The sequence below is a fragment of the Kogia breviceps genome, chromosome 18, assembly GCF_026419965.1.
Source record: "Kogia breviceps isolate mKogBre1 chromosome 18, mKogBre1 haplotype 1, whole genome shotgun sequence".
In the NCBI taxonomy this organism is placed as follows: domain Eukaryota; kingdom Metazoa; phylum Chordata; class Mammalia; order Artiodactyla; family Physeteridae; genus Kogia; species Kogia breviceps.
The window spans coordinates 55,152,402-55,179,953 of NC_081327.1; the positions used below are offsets into that span (position 1 = coordinate 55,152,402).

General features: G+C 63.6%; 1 protein-coding gene across 14 annotated transcripts in view; it reads left to right on the top strand.

Moving 5' to 3' along the window:
* The window catches only part of GSE1 (Gse1 coiled-coil protein), a 418,214-nt gene that overhangs the window by 367,578 nt on the left and 23,084 nt on the right, over window positions 1–27,552 (top strand). For 11 of the 14 annotated variants that reach the window (XM_067020279.1, XM_067020281.1, XM_067020280.1 and 8 more), the window contains 2 exons: window positions 14,289–14,507; window positions 24,366–24,565. In XM_067020279.1, coding sequence (XP_066876380.1) covers window positions 14,289–14,507; window positions 24,366–24,565 — 419 coding nt within the window. The remainder of the gene's footprint in view (window positions 1–14,288; window positions 14,508–24,365; window positions 24,566–27,552) is intronic. The other 3 variants (XM_059045487.2, XM_067020285.1, XM_059045498.2) reach the window with 1 other exon arrangement.

Genomic DNA, 27,552 nt, shown 5'->3' on the forward strand with positions numbered 1-27,552 from the left:
CGACCCCGTCACTGGGTCACTGGATGGCTCTGGGCTTTGTGTTCACCTGGGGTAATAATAATACTCCCTACCTGCCTCTGGTGAGCTGCAAGCCCTTCTCCTAAAGGGGCCTTCAAGTGCAGAGTTGCATTTGGATGGGTGGCTTCTGTGCCTGTCTGAAGCTCTGGCCAAGCCTTCCAATTCTGGAACCGGTTCCTCCAGCCGGAGGACTCGACGTGTGTGAGGAGCTGCACGTTTCCGTGGCTTTGGGGTGGCCAGACCCGGGTGGGGGGGTATCCCACGGGCAAATGAGGACATCAGCCCTCCCACCGCCATCAGTAGCCCCAGCTGTTCCCCATCTGTAGGATGGAGCTGCAGAGGCTTTTTCAGAGGTAAGGGTTTAGGTGACATACCGTATGCCTGCCCTCAATGGGTCGTTGCAGGGGAGGGGCTGAAAGCCTTGGGGGCCTGGGCTTAGCCCCCAAGTGTCTGTCGATACGGTGGTCAGTTCCTGGCCGGGGCGTTAACGTCCCCCTCTGGCTGAACCAGTATGACCTCACATGCTTTCCTTCCGGGCCTCGATTTTCTCATCCGTAAAGTGGGAAAGGCAGCGGCACCCGTGTCCTTGGGCTGCCGGGGGTTAAGTGGTTTTCAAAGCCCGAGAGCTCTTGAGTAAGGGTATGTCAGTGGCACACAGATCATTCCCAACTCAGTGGCTCTAGGATCCCTGGGATTCTAACTTGTGAAGCCCAGAAGGCTCTGTTCCCCTAGACCCTGGCCTTGGCAATGTTTGGTGTGGGGGAGGGGCGGTGACCACTTCTCCGACCAAGACCCAGAGGCTCAAGGTGCCAAATCAGCCCCTGCGGACCCTCCCCTGTTGGGACTGCAGCAGCCAGACGTGTTCTTATGGGACCTCATCCACCCCCCACCCCTCGCTCAGCAGCTTGTTCCCCCCCCCCACCTTGGTGGCACTGGGTGGGGTTGTACCCCGGGTGGGGAGGAGGGAGGTGAAACGGCAGCCCCTCCCCAGCCCGGCCCTTCCTGCGCTCTCATGGCACATCTGTGACCACAGGCAGCAATGAAAGGAATCGATCGGCAGGCTTTTGGTCAGGTTACGCCGTCTTGAAGGAAATCCACGTGTCAAGCTGAGGAGGGCGAGGCCTGCCAGCAGGGGCGGGCAGAGGCCTCCTTTGTGCTAACCCGGGTCTCCTCTCCCCCTGAGCTGAGCCAGAGCCTGTTTGCGGGGCGGGAGGGCTGGCTGCCTTCGCGTGACACGTGTTCTCACTCCACAGCTTATCTTGCCCTGAGGGTCTGGCTTGTGGGGTAGGGATTATACCCCCCCTTTGACTGTTAGTTGGGAGAAACGGGAGAGGGGGGCCCCATGGGAGCTCGTCTGTCTACCTTCCTCTGCCTCCCCGGGGGCTCCTGCCTACCTGCCATCAGACCGCCGGTAGTAGGTGTGAAATGGAAAACCAGGAGACGTGAGCAGATTCGTCCTACTTAACTGCTGGTGTCCGTTTATCTTTGAGTGCGTTTTTGTAACTTTTCTACATAGGGTACGTGGTCTTTCTCTGTTCACTTAAACATGTGAGGACGTGCTAGACTAGATATCAAAGGTGAATACAGGTAAAGCTAAAATTCTTCATCAGATGACGGTGTTGGAGGGACCTCTGCATCCCAGAGGCGGCAGGGCTGTGTGGTTGGCCCCTGCACCTCGTGGTGGGGGAAGGGTAGTTGCCCCCACTTACAGGATGGGAACGCTGCGGCTCAGGATAAGCCCCCGTGGCTCTGCCCTCCGGGCTCTCAGCGCCCAGTTCCGATGGACTCTTGGAAAGGATTTCTGGCCGCCCCCGCTTGGGCTCCCAAGGGGAGTGGAGGTGCGGTCTGAGATTGTAGGTTTTAAATCAGATTGATGGGGCTTCCCTAGTGGCGCAGTGGATAAGAATCCGCCTGCCAGTGCAGGGGACACGGGTTCGAGCCCTGGTCCGGGAAGGTCCCACATGCCACAGAGCAACTGAGCCCGTGCACCACAACTAGCGAGCCTGTGCTCTTGAGACCTCGAGCCACAACTACTGGGCCCACGTGCCACAACTACTGAGCCCGCATGCCTGGAGCCCGTGCTCCGCAACACAAGAAGCCACAGCAATGAGAAGCCCGTGCGCAGCAGTGAAGAGTAGCCCCAGCTCAGCACAGCTGGAGAAAGCCCGTGTGCAGCAAGGAAGACTCAATGCACCCCCCCCCCAAAAAAAAAATGAATATTTAAAAGAAAAACCAGATTTGGTGGCCGGGCTTTTCTCCTTTCTGAGCACATCGACTTAGCTTTTTTCAAGGTGCAGTTTTCACCTAAATACGTGTCTTATAAGACTAAGAAGGACTTCCTTACTAGGGATGCCAGTCCCGGGAGCCTGTCACCTGGGCCCAGGGAGTGCATTTTAACCCAACAGCTGGTTTCCAAGTTGAAACTGGCAGGACCGCGTCGCCTCCCTCCTTGCGAGGAACCGTGTGTGCTGTGGTGTCCGTGCGGGGCTTCCCCAGCCAGGGCGCTCAGTGGGCCTCGGGGCTTCACGCTGCAGTTTGCAGCCATTTCCGTGCCACGTGCAGCGAGCCCCCCGTGGGTGTGTTCACACCTCAGGACTGATCTGTCGGCTACATTTCCAGAGGGGAGAGGGCCGGGCGTGAAGGCTTGACACATCGTTAAAGATGTTGCCAGATTCCTCCAGAAAGCGTTGCAGGCACTTGCTTTTCTGCCTACCTGTACAACCCAGACCTTTATTGACTCAGTTCTGGGGTCCCCTGCGTGCCCCTCAGGCCTTGGCCTCCAAGGGCAGGTGTGCTCCTTGCCATGTGACCCAAGAGTCCTGGGGGATGAAGCCTGGTACCTGTGAGAGCCAGTTCTGGCCTCAGCATCCTGCCTGGGGTGCAGGAACCCTACAAGTTCCCAGTTGGAGCTGTGGAGGGGGTTTTGTTTGTTTCTTTGGAGAAAGTGAAGGATTATTTAGGCCTCGGCAGTTGGCTGCTCGGCAGTTGGAGGGCGATGGCTGTGGCCAGAGGAAGGTGGCTGGCTGACCTGGCGTGTGACGGGGACGGGAGTAGGGAGCTCATGGCTGGTGGCTAGTGGCCCCTTTGGCGAAGTTTTACCTGGTGGTCCTGTTCTGAAGCCCACTTTGGCTGCAGGGTAGTTGGGTTTTTTCCAGTGGGGCATTTTCTGATATTCGGGCATCGTACATAGGGCTTTGAAGATGGCAGATGAGCCCAGGTGAGGACACACCATTAGAACTTGGACCATGGAAACACCATAAGAACTTGGACCATGGAAACACCATAAGAAATTAGTATTTTACTTTTTTTTTTTTTTTTTTTTTTTTGCGGCACGCGGGCCTGTCACCGTTGTGGCCTCTCCCGTTGCTGCAGGCTCGGCGGCCACGGCTCACGGGCCCAGCCGCTCCGAGGCATGTGGGATCCTCCCGGACCGGGGCACGAACCTGCGTCCCCTGCATCGGCAGACGGACTCTCAACCACTGCGCCACCAGGGAAGCCCCAGTATTTTACTTTTGACACCCTGGACTCCCTTGGCCTGGGTAGAATGTATTTGGGGGGGGGGGGTGTTAGTATCGGCGTTTGATATGTAAAGAATTGTTTGCTGTAGGCGGCTATAACCTGGGTCCATGGGTGCCAGCAACCTCTACACACACATCTCTGTGGGGTTTACATTTGGGCTTCTGTGAACATGGTCAAACTCAGTGCAGAATTCAGTGGATATGTTTTTCTGGGCAGGGGGTCTGGTGTGTCACTTTGAACCACTGTGAGAATGGAACTTTGGCAAAAGCCCAAAAACCCCACAAAAACATCTTTTAACTCGAGGCAAGTCCTGGCTTTGATTCACGTGGGCCCCACCTGCGGTTGACAGGTGCCGGGGTCACCCCTGAAGCTGAGGGTGGAGGGGTTGACCTCCCACTGCTGAATCTGCTGGAAGGTGTTGCTAACATCTGTGCTGGGCATCCCGGTTGCACGCACATTTATTAACCTCCCGTGGACCCTGTTCATCCCCTGATCCCACATAGTTCCTAAACTGGAGACACCTCTGGCGCGGAGGGGCCAACCGGCCTCCCACAGTAGGGAGTGGCGGGGACTCGGGCGGTCTGGCAGCCTGGGGGCAGGCGAAGGTTGATGGTTGGTGGCTGCTGCTTTTTCAAGGGAAACGGGAAATCTTCATTTTGACTTGAAACCAGTTTTAATATATCATCCATTCACTGACGTTTATTTTATTTTATTTTTTAATATTTTATTTGTTTACTTACTTTGGCTGCACCGGGTCTTAGTTGCAGCACACGGGATCTTTGTTGTGGCACGCGGACTCTTAGTTGCGGCTTGCATGTGGGGTCTAGTTCTCGCACCCGGGCCCCCTGCCTTGGGAGCGTGGAGGGTTACCCGCTGGACCACCGGGGAAGTCCCCATTGGTTCACGTTGGAACATGTCTTGACTTCAGGCCAAAGAAACGGGTTGATGGATGAAAGGCTGCCCGCTCAGCCTCTGCCACCTGCTGTCTCGTCTCCCCACCCCAACTCTGGGGTACGGATGGGGAAACTGAGGCTCGGGCCACATGAGGACCCGAGAGGGCCCCACCAGGAGGTTCGGGGGAGCCAGGCCCGGATCCCCATCTTCTGGCTGGTTTCCAACCGAGGCTGCAATTCCTTGACTTAACTCCTGGTGGTCCTGCCGTGTGAGACTCTGAGGTTGCCCGTCTGCCTGAGCCAGGGGGCCAGGCATCCCCCTTCTCCACGTTGAATCTGGCAGGCTGTGCCCTGTGAAGGTGGGACTGCCATACCTTTCTGCAGGCTGAGGACCTACTAAGTGCCCTTTGGGCCTGGGGGTGCGGGTGGAGACGCCCGCCCTGCACAGACAGCTTTGTCAACACCCGCTCAGTATTGAAGGGACAGGGCTTCCCTGGTGACGCAGTGGTTAAGAATCCACCTGCCGATGCAGGGAACGCGGGTTTGGGGAAGATCCCACGTGCCGCGGAGCAACTAAGCCCGTGCCCCACAACTGCTGAGCCTGCGCTCTGGAGCCCGTGCTCCGCGACAAGAGGAGCCACCACATGAGAAGCCCACACACCGCAACGAAGAGTAGCCCCCATTCGCTGCGACTAGAGGAAGCCCATGTGCAGCAACAAAGACCCAACGCAGCCCCCCGAAATTAGAAATGACAATAATTTGTTTGAAGGGACAAATGCTTTTCCGTTCTCTGATCCTCTCTCCTCACCTGAGGGGCAGGGCAGGAGCTGTCTGGACACCTAGATTCCTGAGCCCTGGGGCTGGGCAGGCCCCCTTCGGCAGTGGCCTCTGCTTCCTCTTCTCAGCGCTCCTCAAAGTTTGGTCTCCCAGTCAGGTTTCTTCCCTTTGGGAGAAGGACCTGGCCTTGACCCCTGCCCTCCTGGCCTGCCGCTCCATGGAAACTTGGAGGCGTTTGGCCGCCGCCTCCTGGCTAGGTTGGGTTCCTGTCCTTTGGGACCTCTGACCCCCACCTGCGTCCTGCACCCCGTGCCTCCGGGCTCCACTCAAAGGGCTCCTTTGTAAGGAGGCGGCCTGGTTAGCTCAGGGGCCTTGGGCACAGAAAGGAGTCGCTCCTGGGGTTGTTGCCTGGGTGCCCTCCAGCCCAGAGCTGCCGGAACGTGGGATTCAGGGGGTGCGGTGAGCCCCAAGGTGAGATCTCTTCTTACTCCCTGGCTGTGTGCCACCTCTGGTCCTCCCTGGTACCATCTGTAAAATGATGCAGCATGTAGGTGGGCGCTCACAGCGGCCTGCAGGATGGGACGTGACCCCTAGGAGGTGGGGGGGTCCTTTCCGGTGTCTTCTCGTTTAAAGGGAAATTGCTGGTACAGCCACAAGGAGAACTGGATTCCCACCCCAGCATCTCAGCACGCAACCCCAGACAAGGGTCTGACTCTTCCAGCCTCAGTTTACCCATCTGTAGAGTGGGGGGTAGGGATGGGCCGTGTAGGCGCCTTCTCGGATGACCTGTTTGCTGGGGGCCTGGTCCTGGAGTTACTGTGAAGGGTGACCGGGGTGGTCTGGGCAAAGCCAGGCCTTGTTGTCACTGCTGACGCCACTGTTAAGGATCAGCTCGGGGGGGGGGGGGGGTCCTGGGCACCACCCTTGACCCGGCCTCTCAGCCTCTTTTGTGTTAGTTGTGCGCCTGCCCCCCACCCCGGGCCGCCCGCCGCCCGCCCTTCACCTGCCCGTCCCAGGCTGCTCCAGACGCGGCAGCCGCTTAGAATAATCGCCGTCAAATGTTGCTGCCATCTGCCGCCTGAGTTCCGTCCTTCGCATCCACCGGAACCTCCGGGACTCCCGAGCGTCTGACGCCTCGAACCTCAACCCCTCGGCTGTCCTCGGAGGCCTCTGTCCGCGGGCTGCCCCGGGGGCGCCGACACCGGGCCCCTCGCTCTCCTCTCCACCCAGGAGCCGCCGCCCCGTGAACGAGCTTGGGGGGCCCCAGCCCCACCTACACCTCCCGGTGTTACCTGGCATCCTTGCCCTGAGGGACTCTCATGTGTGGGCGTCTGTCCTGAACGCTCTTCACCCTGGATTCAGCCTCCGGGGAGCCCCCCACAAGGAGTGTCGCCAGCGTGGCAGTGCGCAGGCGAGGGGGGACCCCCAAATGTTACCCGGCCCCCACCCTGCACCAAACCCCCCCCATTGGCTGCAGCTGCGGGGCGTTGCTGGACCCATCTGCCGTGGCCGCCTGGGGACCCCAGAAGTTAGCTTTGCAAACATCTCACGCCGTGGTGCTGGCTTGTGGCGGGGGGGGCTCCCGTTCCCATTGACTGGGGTCCTGGCAGACACTTTGTGCCGTTCGTAAGCTCCTGCCTTCCCCGTTCTGTAGTGACTTCTTCATAAACGTTGCTGACTGACAGGGCTGCGCGGGGCGGGGGATGGCAGGCTTGTCGCAAAACGAGCTGCCTTGTTACTCATTTTACTCCCCGGGCAGGGTCGTCTCTGCACACGCAGGCTGGCCTCCCCCCGACCCCCCCTCAGTCCTTCCCTCTGGTTCCGGGTCAGGATCCAGGCCATCTGCTACGGCCGTCCCCAAAGCCAGAACGAAATGGCTTTGGCTCCGTCTGCCGGTTACTGGGGCCTTAGCCTTGGGGAGTACGTGCTTCCAGTTCTGGGACGCCGGGCAAGAAAGGGCCTCAGTCCGCTTAGAAACCTACAACCTGCGAGTGTGGCCATCATTGAAAAAGAACATTGAGGCCTAAAGCAGGCCAGCCGTGTGCATCCGGGGGCCAGAGGCCTTCCTGACTCTCCCAGGCGCCGCCCCCGCCCCCATCCCCAAGAAAAATTGCTTCGTGCGAGGGAGCTCAACACGCCGAAGGCAAATACAATAATGAATTTATCATGAAGCCGCTCAGGCTCCCGGGGTCACGTGGTGCCCCCCGCCGCCGCCTCTTGGGGTCTCTGCTCAGGTGACCACAGCCTTGTTAGGGCTGCAGAAGCATCGCCCCTTTGGCGGGGAGGGCGGTGGCGTGGAGGCCCTGAGCTGGGGGACACTTGTATTTGTTCACAAACATTTCTCTCTGCCGTAATGAAAGATTACCAAGGGGGGTGATTAGAGAAGCCGAGTCCAGATTGCGCACGCGGGCCTGAAACTGAGGCCCTGCTGGGCCCGGCCTCGTGGGGTGTAATTACCCGGGGTGGGGGGTGGCTGTCAGGGGAAGTGGGGCGGGTTGGTGCTTGAACCGGGAGCCAGCAGAAAATGCATCTCAGCCATTAGCTTGTAATTACAGAGCATGGAGGGAGCAGGCCTGAGGTCTGGAGCCACAGAAGATCGGTGTGAAGGCAGCGGTAATTACGGGATCTGCGGGAGGCTGGAGGGAGGCTGAGGCGCACTGATTAATAACGCCCTCCACCCTCACGGAGAGCGGGAGCCGCGCCGTGGCCACGTTTAATGGAGTGTTAGGGGCCTGCCTCGCACCCCCCCCCCCCCTTTAAGTCCAGCTGTTGGGAGCGTTCGGAGTCGATCGGGGCCTGTTTTGAAGCACCGGGGGCAAAGTGGTTCTGCAACACGTCTGCCTAGCCGTCAGCCCAGCTCGCCCCTCTGCACCTGGATTTTTCTTCTTTGCCTTTTTTTTGGGGGGGGGGTGTGGTTTAAGCTTTGTACTGCTTCTGGCTGTATTAGAAACCTGGGCAGGGAAGAGGAAAGAGTATTGGTTAAGGACACCACACTTTGGTAGAAGGAGCGGGAAGGGTGATGCCCTCCCCGGGCAGTCCTTGCTTCTAAAGAACGTTGCCATCCGGGGGAGGAGGGGCCTGGGAGATTCGGTGCGTGCTGTTAGCCTGGTGGCTTTTCCTCTCCTGCCCTCGGCTTCGGGCACGGGGCAGGGGCTCTCGGCTCCGTTGTAGCTCATTTCTCCTGGGGGGTCGAAGGGACAGGAGGTGAACAGCAACATGTGATGCAAATGAGGCGGCCAGGAGGCCACCTGAGCTCCCCGTGCGTCAGGGGCTGGTACAGCCGGAGAGGGAGCTCTGGCCCTGCCCCCAGGGCCGCTCCAGCCCCCGGCCCTCATCCATCATTGGCCTTCGTGCTGTGGAGCCTATTTCCAGCTGTTAGGATAATGAATTTACATGAGCTGATAATGTAGACAAGAACTCAGTCGATGGCCGGGAGCGCAGAAGTTAATAAATACCTCTCTAATGAGGGCGTGGGGGAGGATAGGCACCCCTGCTCTGCGCGGCTTCTAGAGGGTGCAGGACTGCCCGAGGCCCCCTCTCCTCTCCATGCACCACTGGGCCTTCCACAGTCACGGTGGGACCCACCTGCCTGTGCAGGGCTGGGGGCAGAGCAGCCCTCAAGTGACCCCGAGCCTGTGACTCGGGGGGGGGGGCGAGGCACACGGTGGGGGCTGTGCTCCCGGAGGCCGTGTTGATCCCCAGCAGGTCCAAGGTGACCCTTTTCGGGGTCTCTGGGTCCCCCGAATTTGGCCTTTGTCCTTCCACGTCCTAGGTGCAAGGGGGCCGTCACCCCAGCTACCGGTGGTCCCTCGGGCCCCCTGCCTCCCCTCCCCTCCCCACCCCCCCCTTCTCGACGCACACACGCTGAGGAGGAATGCTAATTTTAGACTCCCCTAACGAAGCTGCTCGTTTGGAATTCTATTTTAAGTGACCTGACATCAGCAGAGCAGCTTTCCTGGCCCGAAGCTGTTCCAGAGACCACGACAGGGACGCTAGCTTTGGGGGAGCCCCAGGAGCCCGGGGGCGCTGTACGTGGGGCCTGTGCAGCACGTGCCGGGCGTTAAGGAGGGGGGAGAGCAGGCTCGGAGGGGGGTGGGGTGTCACTGGATGCCAGTAGGAGTGTGACAGCGGCATTCAGGTGGCGGCTGGTCCAGGAGGGGGCAGGGGGCGGGCCTGCCCCCCAGAACCCTGGTCACAGGGGAGAGGCTGGGGCTGTCGGTGAGGGTTTGGGTTCTGGGGGGGGCACCCCAGTTCCCTCGGCTCCCGCCTCTGCCCCGCACGAGGCCCCGGTCTGGGCAAGACCCCATCCCCTGTTGGTTATTCCAAATTCATGCAGGCAAGTCTGTCTGTTTGAGGGCCCCCCACGTGTAAAAACCTGGTTCACTACAGAAAAACTAGAACATAGAGACGTAAAAGGACTAAAAGTGAGAAAATTGCTCCTCCTTTTGTCACCTGAAGACCCCCACCCGTGGCCTTAAGTGGCCCGTTACATTTTGGGGTCTGCCCGGGGTTTGCCCCGTGGGTGCTTACCGCTTATTTGGCACCCGTGTACCATCCTGCCCAGTGCTGGCAGCTGGCGGTCACAGCATGTCCGCCTGGGTCACCAGCCGGCCAGCCTGTCACAGGGCCACTGGGCAGTGACCTCCACATCTGCTCCCTGGACCACGGGGGCCGGTCACTGGGAGTTGCAGGACCGCTTCGCCTGCCTCTCTTTGCCACCCCCCCTCCCCCCTCTGTCCGGAGGCAGCATGCGGTGTGGGCTGTGGGGTGGGAGAGCCAGGCCCTTCTGCCGCGGCCCCAGGATGGGTCTGGATCTGGGCCCTGACTAGCTTTTATGTACGTGGGACACAGGTGCTGTGTTCAGATAATGCCAGCCCTGCTGTTGACCGTCTGTCGGCCCTTGGGCCCAAGCCTGGAGCCTCTCTTCTATAAAATGGGCACAGTGACACCTTTCCCATAGAGGTGATACGCTTTAAATTTTAAAGGTGGTGGCCAGTTCTCTAAGGAATGCGGGGAAAGGGGGTGGTGGTTAATGGCCTTGGATGGCATCAGAGGGGCCCGATTTGGAGACTCTGTGGGTGAAGAAGGCCCAGAGTACCTGCAGGTGGTTGAACTTCCACAGAGGAAGGGAAATGGAGATTGAGGGTCGTGATCAATAGAGGACGTTGGCGGTGGCACTCACTGTAGCAGTTACCTGACGCTGTGTAACAAGCTACTCCAAACCTAATCGTGTCGGGATCCGGGAGCAGCTCGGCCGGGCAGCTCTGGCCCAGAGTCTGGTGTAAAGGAACTGTTGCTGGGGCTGTGGTCTCATCAGAAGGCTCCCCTGGGGCTGGAGGAGCTGCTGCCAAAGATGGTTCATGATTCAGTTGGCTGTTGGCTGGAGGCCTCAGTTCCCTACATGTGGGATTCCCTGCAGGTACCTAGGGCGTCCTCACAACCTGGCAGCTGACCGCCTCCCCCTCCCCCGCCCCATGGCTCAAGTGATCCAGGAGAGTGCAGGGAGGGAGGTGGCCAGGGGCCTTTGATGACCTCATCTTGGCGGTTGCCACGCTTCTGTCGTGTTCTGTTCAGTGGAAGTGAGTTGAGACGTCTTCCGCACATCGAGAGAAGGGGATTCATCCCTGCCTCTTGAGGGATGAGGGCCAGACTTGGACACGTTTCTGAACCACTGTAGTCAAGCGTACCTGAGCTCTGCGTGTGTTGCACCTCTTGGTCTGGCATCACAGTGGGGCCTTGGACTGGTCAGGTGGTGTCATGAGTGGTGAGAACATTGCATCTGGGCCCAGAAAATGGGGTTCAAGTCCTAGATGTGCTGCTGAGCTGTGTGGCATTGGCTCATCTGTGTGACCGTGACCGACCTTTGGACAGCTCCTGGCTTCCGTGTCCCCACCGGTGCTCTGCTGCCCTCTCGGGATTGTCTGAGACCCTGAGGGCAGGCCCGGGGTGGGAGTGAGTGGGGGGTTGGGGGGTCGTCCACTGCTGCTGCAGCCTCTCCCAGGCCCATCGCAAGGGTGTCTTGAGAGGTGACCCAACCGTCTGTGTGACCTGATGTCCCAGGAAAGGTCTTCGTTTCCCTGGAGTAGGGAGCTCCGGGGTCCCCCGTCATATACCTGGTCTCCGGGCAGCCCCTCGCAGCGATGCCTTCCTCTAGGTGTTGGTCAGGACCTCCGGGACCTGTGCGGGCCGTGCCCGGACGGGGTCCCCACAGGGTGGCGCTCCATTGTATACCGCCCCCCGCCCCCCCCCCCAAGAAAAGAAACCCATCAGTCCACCGAGTGTGGGTGCGGAGGGTACTTTGGTCCCAAGCAGGACCCAGAAGACTTGTGGACTGCCCGGATCAGGTCCTGTGTGGGGTCACGTCCTCGGTGTCCCCGCAGGCAGCAGGACGAGAGCTCCGGTCCCCCTCTGTCCCGGGGTGTCCTGTGTGTTTGCGTGGACCTGCCCGTGCCACTCACAGATGTGGAGAGCTGGGCTGTGTGACACGGAAGGGATGGGGGTGGGGGTGGGTGGCACAGATTGGGCAGGGCGGGTCCCATTTGCCCATCCTGACCTGTATGAGCCTAGCCAAGCCCCTCGCCCACCCAAGACCTGGGTTTCTGCCCCCGTCCGCTGACCAGCTGCGTGATAATAACAGTGGCTCCTGGGACGTGCCAGCCCTGCTCTGAAGCTTCTCATGTAATTTGCCTCCTTGAACCCTCACAGAAGTAACTTCATGAGGCAGACTCTGTCTTTATCCCCCATTTATAGACGAGGAGGCTGAGGAGGCCCAGAGAGGCAAAGTAACTTGCCCAGCATCACACAGCTAGAGGTCGTAGAGCCGGGATTCAGGCCACAGCATATGGCGGCCTAGTCCACGCTGCGCCAGACCTCCAGGCTCCCACCTCCTTTTCGCTCCGTGGCCGGCAGCACCTCCTGCCCTCTCTGTCCACACCGTCCGTGGAGGAGGAGGAGAGGGGGCCGAGGGGGGCCTGGGCCGAGCTTCCTGGACATGGCGTCCGTTGGGCTCCTCGGCCCTCCAGTGGCTGGCTGGGTGCCGGCTTGGCTGAGAAAGGACCCTTGTTAGGAACCTGTGTTTTCTAGTCACCAGCCCGCTGGTGCAGGGACCCTGCGCCCCGCCCCCGCTCCCCGGGTTCTCGGGTTTCTCTGGTGGGCTTGCGGTGCTTGTGGGCATGTGGTTGCCACCCTCTCCCCTGTTCTTCCAGAAAGAGGAGGACACGCGGGGTCCGCCTCCGGCTGGTGCCGCGCCTGCTGCGATGGGGCCCTGTCGCCTGGCGTGGCTCCGCCCACGTGACCCGCCGGCAGCTGGGAGGCCGGCCTGGGCACAGGGGCGCTTGTGCGGGTCCTTTATTTCCGAGGTGCGAGCCCTCTCCCAAGTGAACGGTGTTCCCTCGAATTCGCGCCTGCCTCGATACCGCCTTTAATGCGCCCCCCGCCCCATCCCTGCCGTGGCCGTTTATGCGGCCGAGCCCCCAAGATCTCTTTTCCCGCCCGCCCAGCGAGGTGATGGCGGCGGCGGCCCAGCTCTCCGGGACCCTGGGTTCAGGGCGTGTGTCAGGGCCCGCGGCCTCTCCTGGCTAGTTCTGGGGGTGGCTGGGGGGCGGGGCGGGGCAAGTCTCAGGGGCCCACCCCTGCCTGGCCACCGGTAGGGGTCCCCAGTGCTCACCTGGCTACCCTCGGGGACAGGCATGGAAGCAGGTTGCAGTTAGCCTCGAGCTGGACTGGATGCAGAGTGCCGCAGAGGTGGGGTGGGCTCTGGGGGCTGCGGAGAGCTCCTCGGGGTGGGGGCCGTGGCCTGGCGGCAGCACACACTCCCACCCCGTCATCCTCTTGGGCACTCTGTGCTTGTGCTCTCTCACCCCTCCCATGACCCCCCAGGACCCCTCCCCAGGGGACCGCGGCTGTTCCCTGGAGCTCTCCCTCCTAGGTCTCCGTCTGGGGCTTCGCAAGTTTGTTAACCTCTCCTTGCACACAGCCCGTTGCCCGTGCCACCCGCGAGGCCCTGCGCCTTGATTTACGCCTCTTGAATGTACCCACAGTGAGGGAGCCGGGGATGCAGTCGGTAGGTGCCCCTGAGAGGGCAGGAGAAGTTAACGGAAGACTTACTTATGGCACCGCTCACGCCCGCCCGCGAGGGAGCCCGGCCCGTATCAGTGGGGCGCGTGGGGCGGGTGAAGGTTGAGCCTCCTCAGGCCTTGAAAGGCCGGGGGCTCGTGGGAAGGCATCTGATGTCACTCCTGGCGGGTGGCGGCTCCTCGGCCAGCGTGGCACCTGAACCTGGACCCCCGTGGGAAGGGGGCTTCCCCCGGACAGCGGTTTAGACCTGCCGTCGCGGGTCTTTGAGCATCTAGGCGGGGTTTGCGCCGGGCGAGAACGCAGCAGGGTCTGCAGGTGGCTGTGTTCTCTGCCTGCTCCTGTCCCCGGAGGCACCTTCTCAGTGCAGACCGCTGTGGCTGTGGGATTCGAGGGGGGATGGTGGCGGCACAGGAGGGCTCCGGCCAACCCGCCTCCGAGGATCCCGGGTCTGTGCTGCCCGCCCATACGAGCCTGTTTGCTTTTCTGGAAGGAAAAGGATGTGCTCCATCAGTCCTCCAGAGCCATGTGCTGAAGGCCTGGCAGACGTGCGTTTGTCTTCGTGATCGTCAGTGGTTCAGCCCTTTCCCTTTCCTCCGGCGTTCTCTTTCTTGTGGGGACGCCGGCCCCGCGCCTTGGTCTCCGTCCCCCACGCCTGTCGGGGTGCCCTCAGATCTTCCGGGCTGTCCTGGAGAGGTTGTTGGCTTGGGCCGGGACGAGCCATTCGGCATCTGGGCTCCCCGGGGTCCTGGGCACAGCGGCTCTTTGCTTACGGAGCCGAGAGGGTGGGGTTGCCCCCTGGACTCCGGGGTCGCGCCCCCGTTCTCTGCACAGCGCTGGCTCTGTTCCGTTTCTCCTGTCCTGCCGGGGTCACCGGCTCTGCTCCCGTTCCCCGCATGCCGCCCGCTGGCACCGGACCCCCAGGCCGTGCGGCCCCCGCGGACCCCGCTCCGGTGCCGGGCCCTCCTGCTCTCTGGGTGACTTCTGGTTCTTCTTTTCCTGTTTCAGGCATGAGCCATGAGCCCAAGTCCCCTTCACTAGGGATGCTTTCCACCGCGACCAGGACCACCGCCACCGTCAACCCCCTCACCCCCTCGCCGCTCAATGGCGCCCTGGTGCCCAGCGGCAGCCCCGCCACCAGCAGCGCGCTGTCGGCCCAGGCTGCGCCGTCCTCCAGCTTTGCTGCCGCGCTGCGCAAGCTCGCCAAACAGGCGGAGGAGCCCAGAGGTAAGAGGCGCGCCCGCCGCTGGGCGGCTCCACGAAGCGGGGGAGAGAGCAGCCCCTTCCTTCCTGCCTAGGCCTCGCGGCTCCTGCCCTCGGGGCGAAGCAGCCGGTCCCACGAGCCGCCACCCCACGTTCACGGGGCTCGGGGGGCGGGGCCGCTCCCTCCCCCGTGCTTGCACGCCCACGTCTACACTTGCCGGTTTTTCCCGTGCTACTTCGTTCTGGCGGGGACCGCGCTGTCTGAAACCCGCCCGGCTGGGGAGCCCGCCGGCCCCAGCAGCTGTGCTTGGCTCCTGCTTCCCGCGCTCGCTCCTGCTCTGTCCTTCTCTGGCTGTAGGACCACCGAGGGGGCGTCGCAGCTGTGGCTTCAGAGGGTGGATGTGCTGGGCCCTGATACGTCCCTCTGGAGCCCACAGCCTGCCACGGGGGCCTCTTCCCAGGTGGCATGTTTCCCAGGAGACCGGGGGCTCCAGGCCTTGATACCCCCTCCAGACGTGGCAGGGAGCACGGTCTCTGGAAACCCTCTTTATCCCAAGTGCCCCAAAGTGGGGGCACAGCTGAATCCCTCCGAGGCAGGGGTCTTGTGGTGGTGTGGACAGGTGTCCCCCAGAGGTCTGGTGTCACTCGGGCAGTGATGTGCTCTGTGACTTTGTGTACACGTTGACCCTCTCTGAGCTTCAGCCTTGCCTGTTTGTTCGAGGCTCGCTACAGCTCTGGCTCTGGGCACTTGTAGGGCTGACCGTCAGCCTGTGTTAGTGCAAGGGCTGCTGGCTGGAGGGGGGGACTGACGGGCAGTTTGCAGCCAGAGCTGCTGGGAGGCCTGGTCCCTGGCCGGTTCTGGTGCAGGCCTCTCACACACCCTCCAGATTCCTGCTTGGAGGCAGGGGGTCGGCCTCCCAGGCAGAGGGAGCAGAGACCCTGGTGCCTCCGCCGGCTATCTGCCTTGCCCCGAATGTCCAGGGCTTGGCGTCCTGGGTTCCAGGCCCTCTGGGGCACCCAAAGAACACGTGTGCGGGAGCTCTGTCTTCATAGCCTCTGGGGTCTCTATCTAGCTCAGCAGAGCGGACATTTGCCGTGAGCGGAGTGGCTGGGGGTCTGCTGCCGCCTGAATCTGACCAGTCCCCACACCCTTGCTGACCACGTGGTGGTTGGACGGAGGAGGAATGGGAGGGGGGAGTAGATGAGGATTGTCGGGCAGCGTGTGCACCTGGCCCAGGAGCGAAGGCCTCCGGGGCCTGGTTCCTGCATCGCTGGGGATCGCCCTCCCCGCTGCCGTCCGCCTGCCCCGGGCTGTTCTGTCCCCCCAGACAGACCTTCCCAGGCCTGCGCGCACGCCCCTCCTCGCCCTCCACGCCCTCCACGGGACTCCTCGGCCGGTCCGGCCGCAGGAGCCCCGCCGCTGTCGGGAGGCCCCCGGTGTTCGGGGCCACCGCACAGCACGCGGCCGGAGAGCAGAGATACGGTGAGCTCCGTGCCGGCAAGGCCCCCGGAACAGGCGTCCTGGGCTGGCTGCAAGCACCCCGGGAGGAGCGCGCACAGTGGCTCCCTGAGCTGGGGTCGAGGCGGGGGGCCTCTTCAGAGTCAGTGCGAAGCCCCCGGGGCCGAGCTCGCTCCCTGCTCTGGCGTCTTCCTTCCCGGCGTTCCAGGAGGCGGAGGAAGAGGGCTGGCGCAGCTTTCAAAGACAACTGCCAGCACGTGGGAGACGCCGGGGCCGTCTGGCCGAGTCACCCCCGAGCGTCAGGGCTTCAGCCAACAGCTGTGTCCACTCCCGGGCAGCTGGGCTCATCCTGGGGTGACACCCCCTATCTGTACAGGATGTGGCAGTGAAAGGGTGTCTTTCCCTCCTTGCCGAGCGGGCGGCGGAGAGGTCTGTAGGCGCGGCCCACGGGAGAGCCTGCCCTCGTGGCCTTCGTCTGCCCTCTGCTGCCCCGGGCTGGCCCCGGCGTCGGGCTCGAATACTGGGCCGGTGGACAGCCCGCGTGCCAGAGACTGCTGGGCCTCACTGGCCGGGAGCAGCGGGTGCCGTCGCGGAGCAGACCCTGCTCCCCGCAGGCTGCGATCTGGGTGTTGCGCGTGATACCCGGGAACTTTGTGACCAAGGATCAGGTGAGGGAGGAGGGGCGAGCCACGCTGGCCAGAGCTTGTGCTGCGTGACCCGAGGTTATTCCCATCGTTCTGAGAGAAAGCTGAGGTTTGGGGGGCGGGGGGCTCAGTATTTGGACCCTGGGCTGCCCTGATGCTCGAGTCGCTGTGTGTGTGTCCTGGGGACTTGTGACCTCATTTCTGCCTCTGGGGGCCCCAGGCAGAGTCTGGAGTTGAAAGCAGCAGTGATCAGCGTCATTGGCAGTGCACCATCTGGTTTGAAGAAGTGAGCTCAGTTACTCTCTGGAGCATCCTCTGGGCCACTACCCATGCCTGGTCCCCGTTTTTCTCACGGAGTTGCCCCAGCTCTGATGGGCTGTGTCTCCCGTCTGTGTGGAATTGGCTGGCAGCCCAGAGTCGCCCGCCCAGCCCATCGTACAGGTGGGGAGGCTGAGGCTCAGAGAGGGCGAGTCATTAGCGTGAGGTCACACAGCGGGTGAGGACACGCCCTGTGCCCGGGGAGGGGCACCCCCTTCTCACCCCCCAGCACCCACGGCAGTGGTGCAGGGAGCACTGGGGAGGGGCTCTGTGCTCCCCACAGAGCGGGGAACGGAGTGGAGATGTGGGCTGTCACCTTCTGGAAGCCTGGGGGCTCTAGGGGCACGGTGGGGAGAGCCAGCAGCCCCCAGCTCCCCTGCCTGCCTCTCCACCGGGGACCAGAGAGCCCGGGGGGACGTTTGCTGGGCTTGGTGATGACAGGGTGGGCGGGGGGGGGTGATCTTTTTGCTTGTTAACTTCTTAAGGTATAATTCCCGTTTTGGAAAATTCGTCTTGTAAAGGACACGGTTTAGTGGGTTTCTGTGCATTCAGAGTTCTGCGACCATCACTCTTTTAATTCCAGCGTATTTTGTCACCCCTAAGAGACACCCTGTCCCCGCGCCCTCCCCCGGCCCTGGCGGCCAGGGCCCGCTGTCTGGACGTCTGTCACCTGTGGGCGCACGCGGCCCCGTGGCTGGCTCCTGCGCTCAGACTGGTGTTTGCAGGGCTGTCCACTCACAGCACACTGCGCTGGCTGGTTGGTGCCGCACACCTGTCACCAGGCGTGTGAGGAGGTGGAGCCAGCAAGGGCTCTCCCGTCCTGAACCGTGGCAGCGACCGTTAATGGAGCACCTGCCGCGTACGTGGCAGAGTCTCCCGCTGCGCTCCCAGCACGGCCCTGGCCTCTGTTCGCCGTCCCTCTTGCTGGTGGGCAAAGCCGAGAGCTTCGGGCTCGCTGGTGTCCCGAGCCCTGGGCAGCAGAGGGGAGACGGGAAACTCCACGGCCTCCTGCCCCCTGGCATCCGTGTCCACCTTCCAGAGGAGGGAGCCACCACCTCTTGCTGCAGCTGTCCCTCCATGAGGGCGAGGCCCCCGTTTCCTGGGGGTGACCCAGGGCGACAGGCCCCACAGCCCCGGGGGTGCCAGCGTCTCGGCGTCTGGGGGCCGAGGCGTCCCGGGACCCCATGGCTGACCCCAGAGGGCCCTGTCCCCGAGGGCAGAGATCCCAGGTGGAGCAGGCGCGGTGTCTCCTCCTGCCCGGGGAGGTGGTGGGAGAGGTGGGCCCGACGGCAGAGCCAAGACAGCCGAGGCCGCAGGCCCCTCCCGCTGCCGGGCCCGTGCTGGTCGGGCCTCCTGGGTGCTGGCCGCAGCCCTGGGCGCCTCCCGCTGCCCCGTGACCCTCCCCTCCGCCCCCGCCGGCCCCCACGCCGCGGAAGCGTCTTACCCCGAGCCGTGGCCCTGCTCTCCCGGCTGATGTCCTTCCTCACGTCATGTCTCCAGGCTGCCATTTAAAAATCCAGTTCAGAGCAAGGAATTCAGGTGCCTGTCGTTTGCTCTGCCCCCAGAGAGAGCATGCGAGGAGGAGACCCAGGCTCTCGGTGGGGTTTTATCTTTCCCGAGGCTTCTTCACAGCCACACGGCCCTGCTCCTCTGTCCCCGTCGGCCACCGCGGGGCCGGGTGTCTTCTCCTGGGGGACTCGAAGGGACTGCCTCTCCGGGGAGGGGGAGGGGGCGGGGCCAGACCCGCCTGGCCCTGTAACCCACTCTGACGCGGGCGCCCAGAAGGGTGGACACGGACGCTGGCAGATTCCGGCTCACGCCCTTGCTGTGTGGCCTGGGCACAGTACTCTACCTCTCTGAGCTGCCGTCTGTCCTCAGGATGAGGGTGACGTCTAGGGACTTCGCTGGTGGTCCAGTGGTTAGGGCTCAGTGCTTCCAGTGCAGGGGACGTGGGTCCGATCCCTGGTCTGGGAACTGAGATCCTGCGTGCCTCACGGCGCAGCCCAAAGTAAAAAAGTAAAAAAACAAAAGAGGCTGAGGATAAGCAGCAGATGAGGTCCACCCTTGCCATCGCCACCTTCCCCCACCCTTGCAGTGCAGCCAGGGCTTGAGGGGCCGGGAAAGGAGGGCAAGGCCTTCCATGGCCGAGGGCTGGGCTGAGTGCCGCCCGTGTGTCTCGAGGCCCAGACTGACCCCATTTGGGGCGAGAGCCCGTCCTGTCCGGGCCGGAGGCGTCAGCCACGGCCGCTGCCAACTGTCCTGACGGCATGGGTGCGTCCAGGCCCAGGGCAGCCGCTGCCTGTCACCTCGACCCTCGTCTTGGTCTTTGGAGAAAGGGAGTCCCAGGCCCACACAGCACGTTCTGGAAGGAGCCTCAGGCTGCAGGTTTGGACCTGACCCCCACCTTGGTCCCGGTTGTACGCGTGGGATCCTTCGGCAGTGACAGGCCGGGGCCCCCTTGAATGAGGCGCCCCGCAGCAGTGCCCTTGGCGTCTGTCTTTGGCCCCTTTGCCGGCGGGGCCCGGGCTGGGCGGGGTGGAAGGAGCAGGGTGGGCTCCAGAGCCACGCGGCCTGGTGGCCTGTTCAAATCCCACGTGTCCCTTGGTGCACCGAGCCGCCTCACGGAGACCCTGAGGGCACGAGCACCGTTTTCGCCGCCTGCAAGAGAAGTGACTGCCGGACCCCGGCCGTTCGGACCAGGCACAAGCAGGCTGGCGAGGGCAGCGGGGCCCAGGCGGGAGGGAGCGCGCCTTTCTCCAGGCCAGTTTGCTGGCTGCTGGCCTCATCTTGTCGCTGGCTTTGCAGGCGGGTCTGGTTTCCCTGGAGCCCCTGGAGGAGGCGGGAGCACCCCTCCCTCTCGGCGTTGGAGGTGGGACTCTGCCCGCTGGCGGTGCCTCGCTCAGCCTGCCTGAGCCAGGAGGGAGGGGCGTCCCCGCCGTTCTGCCACCTGAAGTCTGCCTCTTTCAAAGAACCCAGCAAAACCAGTGAGGGGACGCGGGTGTGTGTCAGTTGTGTGGCCGCAGGGCTCGGCGGGGCCGGGTTTCCTGGCGCGTCTGCAGCCCCATCCGCCTCGTGGCGCAGGTGTGAGCGTGCAGGGATTCAGAGGAGAGCGGGGCCCAGGGAGGGGGGCTTTTTGCACCTGCCCTGATGAGACACAAGAGGCCTCCCCGGGCTGTGTCGCTGCAATGGCGACTTTCCCCGTCCCCTCCCTGGAGCCCCCTCTGCCTTCTTGCCCCCAGTTCCTCTCCTGTCCCTTGATGCGCCCCTCCCGGCCCCTCATGCCCCCCCACACAGCGGAAGCCCCCCCCTCCTCCCAGCCCGTCCTGCTCACCACGTATGTCTTGGTCGTCGGCCCCTGGGAGTGCGTCTTGTCAGAAAGGCCCCACCTTGTTTAGTGACCGTCCTGTGACTCTACAGCTGGGGGCGGGGTGGCATGGGGTGGGGGGAGGGCTCCTGGGGGAGGGCGTTGGGTGGACAGGCCTCCGACTGTTCCCGCGCCTTGGAGGAGCCGGCGGGGAGGCCGGGCGGGCCTCTTCCGGGAAGGGAAGCGGGCTGAGGGCAGCCCTGCGTGTGCCGTGTGCCCGGCTGTCCCCGCTGCGCCCGGCCTGCGGGGAGTCCGGAGGGTCCCCCACCTCATTCCCCGCCTCTGCGTGCTGGTGGTGGGGATCCGCACGTGCTCGTGGCTGCCGGGTCCCTGCCCGCACCGGGTGAAAGTCTGGGCGAGGCTCAGCCCGGGTGGGGCCACCCCGCTGCTTGGCCCGCACTCCAGAATCTGTCGCACCCACCTGCAGCCACGCTGGCCCTGTGGTGCTGCGGCTCCGGCCCCGGGAGGGGGTGTCTCGGGAAGGCGTCCCAGGGGTCCTCCTTTAGGGAGCGCGTCAGGCGAGCGCTGTCCCTCCCCGGGTGCGGTGGCCTGACTCAGTGCAGGCTTGTGCCCCGGGAGGGGGAGGGCTGTGTGGTGGGACCGAGCTCACACTCTGCCGTGTGCCGGCAGGGGTGGTCCCGCCACAGAAGCCCTTGTTCAGGGCACCCAGTGGGTGCTTAAGGTCGTTTGGGTGGTGTCTAGGGAGGTGACATGCTGTACTTGTGTTTCCAGGCCTCGCTTCCCCTCCCCTCACGGCGACTTTGGTGTCTCAGCTGTTAATCGCCTAGGCTCAGGGGGCCTCGGGTGCTAATCCGCGAGGTCAGATGACGGGTGACGCGGACCGCTGTGCGCTGTCACCCTCTCCGCACCCGCACGCGGCTCGCTGCCACCTGCCGTGTACCGCCGGTTCATTACAGCTCGCGCCGCCCTGAGAACGGGGTCGGGGGCGATCGCGCTAATTGGCGGTTGCGTGGTCAGGCATCGATCTGGCTGCCAGGCGAGGCGTCCGGCCGCCCCTGAGGGACGAGGCTGCTAATTGCCCGTGGCCTCCGGGCGGGCAGGGCCACCTGGCCCCCGGGCTCCGTCTCTCGCCCTCCCCTCCTGCTTCCTCACTCACTGCCCAGCGCTTAGAAACGGTGCTGATCCGTGGAGACCTGCTAACGGCGGGGGGCGGGGGCTCGGAGGCCGGAGGGGGGTGATCTGAGAGGTGGGGGTGGGGGGTGGTCGGGAGCCAGGTGGCCCTGAGTCTCTCTGCTCAGGTGGCGTGGCCCCTGGGCCCTCCTGGCCATGAGGCCCCGGGGCTGACGCAGGCTGGGGCTCTGAAGGGTCTGCTCCAGCTTCTCCCCGTCTGCCTGGCCCCTCGAGCAGAGCCCACCTGGCCTTGACCCTCCCTGCCGTTTTCTCCAGGCAGTGCAGTCTCTCCCTTAACTGGTGGGGGTCCTCGGTGTGTTTGTTTTCTTTTTCGGCTCCCTTTATACCCCCAGGCGGAGTGTATACCTGGCGGCCCGGGTGCGGGGCGTGGGGGGAGGCCTGGTGCACAGTAGGTCCTCCTGCTTGGTGGCCAAGAGCTCTGGTGGCTTTCTGCCCCCGCCCTGCTGTGTCCTTCTGGCTGCTGGTGGCCGTGGCGGGAGTTTCCCGTAGGGTCCGCCAGCCTGCGTCTTTGGTGGATGGCAGCCTGCTTTGCCGGGGCCCCAGGAGCGGGGTTGCCGGGCCAGGGCATGGGCAGTGGTGGGGAGATAGGTGCTCCCAGTTTCCCCAGGTTGCACAAACCTGGTGAGCGCTCAGGGTTCAGGAGTTCCCTCCGTCGGCCGGGCGCGGCGGCCAGCTCCGTGCCCCAGGGCCGGCCAGGTCGGCCCGCCCCCTTGAAGCTGGCGCCCCGGGTGGGCCCTGCCAACCTGGCAGACACAGCTACTTTCAGAACTTTGGCGGCTGTCCCACTGGGAAAGGAAGGCCGCCGACGTTGTCGGCTGTCCCCAGGCGGGCAGTAATGGCAGCTGACCGAGGCTGGAGCTTGCCCCACGGCTGGGATCCTGACCCGGTGCTGGGTCTCGATGGTCGGCCCGGCCGACTTGGGGTTGCAGAATTGTGTGGGCCATGGTTGGCAGATCTGTTTGGGGAATCGGGGGTCACACGACAGGCAGCAGCCTTCAGGCGACTCCTCACTGCCCACTGGCCAGGCACTGACGGCCGAGGGCTGCAGGTGAAGGGGGCACCTGGCCTGCAGGTCTGGCTGGCCGGGTGTCTCCCCGTGGGGCTGCCCCGTACAGTTGCCCAAGCTGTGCACAAGCCTAGGGAAGCACGGTGAAGCGGCCTGGACCAGGAGCACGCTGCTCAGGGCGAAGCTCTGTCCCAGCGTCCGTGGGGCCTTGGCATCCGACCGCTCTGCCTCCTGGTCACTGCTGAGCCCGCGCCTCGATGGTCGGGGCCTCTGGGGCAGGGGTGGGGTGACTGTCTCCCAGCGCCCTGAGCTGTAGGCTGCCCTGCCTCCCCTCAAGCAAAGGTTTGATTAGATAGTAGGAGCGTGCTCACTTGAGATGGTTTGGAGAAAAGATGAGGGTCTTGGCCCCTGGGACCCAGTCAGGTTCTGAACAAAATCCAGGGAGGATGGGTGCTACTTGTGGAGGTGGGGGGGGTCTGTGCTGGCCCCAGCTTCCTCCCCTGCCCTGGGGCCCCAGGTGCCCAAAGTGGGGCTGCTGCAGACGGAGGCTGCCCAGTTGAGCCGCTCAGAGGGGAGATTTGCAAGATGGCGCGTCTCCAGGCTGCTGCTTGGGACAGTTGGCAGCGGGCTCCTCGGCCAGGTCCACCTCCTCTGGCCGCCCGAGCTCACGCACCCCCCGTGACCATGGGCGAGCGCGGTGCCTGGCACGAGCTGAAGCTCTGCTGTGTAGTAAAATCTGGGGGTCCCCTGTCTGGTCTGCCCCAGATTCAGGGCCCTGGGTGTTCTCCGTGGCTCTCAGGTGCAGTGGGGTGTCTGTCGGCGGCCTGTGTGCCATGGGGCCTCTGGGGGGGGGGGGGCGTGTGAGGGGTCTCCTCTGTCCCCAGACCTCAGCCCAGAACAGTGCGGGGTGTGGATGTGCAGATGACCGAAACTTGCTGGGCCTGGGCGTGACTCTCTGGGACCCTAGGACCAGGCCCTGCTGGCAGCTCCGGCCCTCAGGGGCCGCTGCCACGCCCGCCTGCCCGGACATCCCACCAGGGTGGTGACGTTGGGGGTGGGGGAGGGGACGCGCCTTCACACCTGGCTCTCGGGCGTCCCGGGACCCCCCCCCCCCCCCCATCGCGGGAGGAACAGCTGCGGGCCAACCTGGCTGCAAATGGGCGCCTTCCCCCTTAGGACCCAAAGTGACCTCCTCCCAGGCCCCCCCACCCCCGCACCACCGTGCCCCTGTGCCCCTGCCAGAAGCTAAACCAGCCCCATCCTCCTGAGCTCCCCGCAGGCCTGCCACCTTCCACACCACCCGCCTCTGGGTGGGGGGGCAGCACATGGGGGTGATGCTGAGGGTGGGGCCTCTTTTGGAGGTGATGGAAGTCAGATAATGGTGATGTTTCCACAACGCTGTGAATGTGCTAAAAACCACCAACCTGTGTGCTTTCAGCGCCGGGTCATAACTCAGTTCTCAAAACTTAAGACGAACGCATTCGATCTTTTGAAAATACAAGCCTTCCTCACTCAGCCAGGCCCGTCCAGCAGCTGGGACGCCCACCCTCAATCCCACAGGGGGCTCGGGGTGGTCTCGTGCCCACCCCCTCGCTCATACCCTCAGGTGCAGCTACTGCCTCTTGTGGGGCAGGTTCGGCAGGCCCCTCACTGGCCCCGCGGCCCACATCAGCCCATAGGCGCGGGGTGTTGCGCGTGGCCCCCAGCTGCCGTGGCTGTGACTGGTCGAGCCACGCGTGCTCTCCCGGGGCCCCGTCTCCGTCCACGTCTGGGGCGGTGGCCCTGCCTGCGCCCCGGCTCTCTCCCGCCTGGTGGGGAGGCTCGGGGGGAGCTACCTCGGGATCCCGGCTGGGCCGGGGCATCCGCGGCGCCCGCGCGCTCCGGCCGGCTGTTGGGGGCCGGGGGGCTCCTGCTCAGGCTGCCGTGTCCTTCTCCGCAGGGTCTTCACTGAGCAGCGAGTCGTCCCCCGTCTCCTCTCCGGCCACCAACCACAGCTCTCCGGCCAGCACGCCCAAGCGCGTGCCCATGGGCCCCATCATCGTCCCCCCCGGGGGCCACAGCGTCCCTAGCACGCCCCCCGTGGTGACCATCGCCCCCACCAAGACCGTCAATGGCGTGTGGAGGAGCGAGAGCCGGCAGGTGAGTGGGGGGAGGGGGGCTTGTGGGGAGGCCGGATGGTGGCCTCCCGCGGAGCAGGACTGGGTTTTGGGGTTGAAATCCCCTGCCCCAGCTCACTCCCCTGAGCCTGTCTTTCTCTCTGCAAAATGGTGTATCTACAGCACCTACCTGGAGGGTCTGTGTGATTTAAGAAGATTCGCGGGAGTTAGTGGTCTTAGGCTGCCACAGCAAGCATCACGGATGGGGGCTTATGTAAGACAGAGCTATTCTAGCGGCTGGAGGCCCTAGTTCCCGGTGTGGACAGGGCCAGTTTCTCCTGAGGCCTCTCTCCTCAGTGTGTAGGCGGCCGTCTTCTCCCTGTCTCTTCCCGTGCTCTTGCTTCTGTGTGTGTCTGTGTCCTGATCTCCTCTTCTTATAAGGACACCAGTCCTATTAGATCAGGGGCCCGCTCTAGTGACCTCATGTTACCTTAATTACCTGTTCGAAGATCCTGTCTCCAAATGCGGTCACTTTCCGAGGTCCTGGGGGTTGGGACTCCAACATAGAAGTCTTGGGGCGACAAAGTGCTTAAAATGGTGTTTGCACATCATAAGCACTTGATAGACAGTAGCTGTTATGATTATTATCTATTGCACAGACAAGGAATCGAATAGCGAAAATACCAGCCCGTATTTTCACAGTTCAGTTTTCCTATTTCTGTCTTAACTTTTGAAGTCCGCCTGCCCCAGCAGGCCCTTTCCCGCGCTTGGGGGTCGGGTCCCTGGTGTGACGTGGCCGTGCAGACGAGCTGGTGGCCTTGGGAGCTACCCCTGCACCTGCCTACCTCCACCACCTGCCCCCGTGCTCCCAGCCTGGAGGGGCCCTTCCTAATTAAGAACACTGTCCCTGTGCTTCTCTCCTGGATTTTTCTGGAGTTCCCAGAGGGATAGCACCACTTGGAAATACTAATTAAGCCACAAAGAAAGTGGGGGAGGAGGGGAGAGGGTGGAACTCGCCCCTCGCCCCGTTCGCAGCTCTCTGCCCTGCTGGCAGGGGGGGTGGGGGCCAGGGCCCCAGCTGGACATCACTCAGGGTCTGTCTTTTCTCTGCCCTGGAGGTGGGGGGAGCCAGCCTCCGTCCACAGAGGGGGGCCCCCCTCAGGCAGGCCCTGACCAGGGAGCCCAGTTGGGGACCCCCTGAATTCCTGGAAATAGGCCAGGCGGCCGTAGCTTGACTCCCATATCCGAGGTGATAGACACTGCTGGGTCATCACCTGGCCAGGGCCCCCATGCCCTCCTAGAAGCTGCTGTCTTGACTTTGTCGCTGTACCCCGAGAGAGCCAGGGCAGGGCCTGGTGAGCAGATCCCGGCCAGAGGGGTTTGGAGATGCCCAAGACGCCGCAGTCCTGGTTTGAGGGGGGACAAGGGGTCTTCACCAGCATCTCCTGCCTCCAGAGGGGCCCATTGCCACCTGGAGACCAGCCTCGACCTCGGGGCCCTAACCACCTGCGTCTCCCCTAACTCCCGGGGGCCCAGATGGCTTGTGATCCTGTGGCCGCGCCCCTGGTTTGGCCCTGGCTGGCGACGGCCACCCGCAGCCCGGATCCTCCCCTTCGGTCCTGCCCCCTGTGCCCAGGAGCCTCCTGAACGACCCCCTCCTGGACGCTCAGGTGCCTTGGCCTTGGGCCCCTTCCCGCCAAGCTCAGCCCTCCTCGGGGTGGGGGGGGTCCTCACTGCCTCAGAAACACCGATTAACCCCCAGAGAAAGGGCCGCGGTGGCTCTCTCCAGCCACTTAGCACGGCGGCGGTTTAATGAAACACTAGTGCCACCAGGGAGGGCGGCAAGGAAGGGAGCTGGATTAGTGGGTGATGTACAGCTCGTCGGCTCCGGCACAAAGGCTCAGCGGAGAATTGAATCCTTCTGGGGAGGGGGAGACCCGGAAGAGCCGAGTAGTGAGGGGGGAGGGGGGCTTCCTGAAGTCAAGGCACGTGAGTCGCGGGGGGCCCTCCCGCGCACCAGGGTCACCGTTATTTCCCAGGTAGCGGGAGCTGTGGAAGGACAGATGCAATGACAAATAGTCTGTTTTCAAGCTAACAGGGCATGTCTGCCCGGCTGCCGAGTGGAAACCTCTAATCACCAGAGAATGAAGGATTCTCCTCCCTCCCCCCCCCCCCCCCCCCCGCCCCACTCCTTCCTTCTTTCATCTCTACAGCCGCTGCTCAGAAATGAGAGCTTCCCGCAGATGCTCCATCGGGGGCCTCGGGGTGGCCGGCTGAGCCTCCTGGGCCCAGCCTGGTTTGGGGGCTGCTCCCTGGGCCCACCCCCACCCCCCACCCCGACCTTGTTCCCGGGTGCCTGTCATAAGCTTGGCAGGGCTCCAGCCAGACGGGAGGCGCGTGGGTCTGACCACCGGACCCCCTGCCCGCCAGCCCAGCCCTCCCTCCGCCTCCCCAGCTCCTTGTTTGTCCTCAGCCAGGCTGGGAAGGTGCCATCTGGCCCAGCTGCCTTCAAGCCGGGCTTTGTCCTGCAGAGGGTTGAAGGGGGCTTCTGGGGACGGCGTTGAGCTGGGGCTGGTGCGCCCGGGGCCCCTCCCCTGGGACAGGGGCTGCCTGGGGTCCCTCACTCTGCTGTTTGGTTCAGCAAACGGTGCCGGAAGCGCGAGGAAGCGTGTGATGGCCTCGAGTTGCCCGGAGCTTGTCCCCAGGCTTTGTCCTTAAATCGAGGTCCCCTCAAGGACTTCGCTCTGGGCCGATGGTGGAGGCTCTTGGCTGCCGTCTTCCTCCTACTACGGCCTGAGGGAAGGAGGGGCCTTGCTGCCAGCCTGGAGGCAGAGCCCAGGTCACCCCGGGTCCCATCACCCCGGGCACTTATCAGGAGAGGCGCCTGGCACCTAGGGGGCCTCCGGCTCCAGCCACTGTGTCCCCACCCGGAGAGCATCTGAGGGCCATGCCGTCCCTTGTTCAGTCCATCCCAGATCTCGGGCACAGGGCCTCTCCCCTCCACGGTGGCCCCCGTGAGGGGCAGGGCCC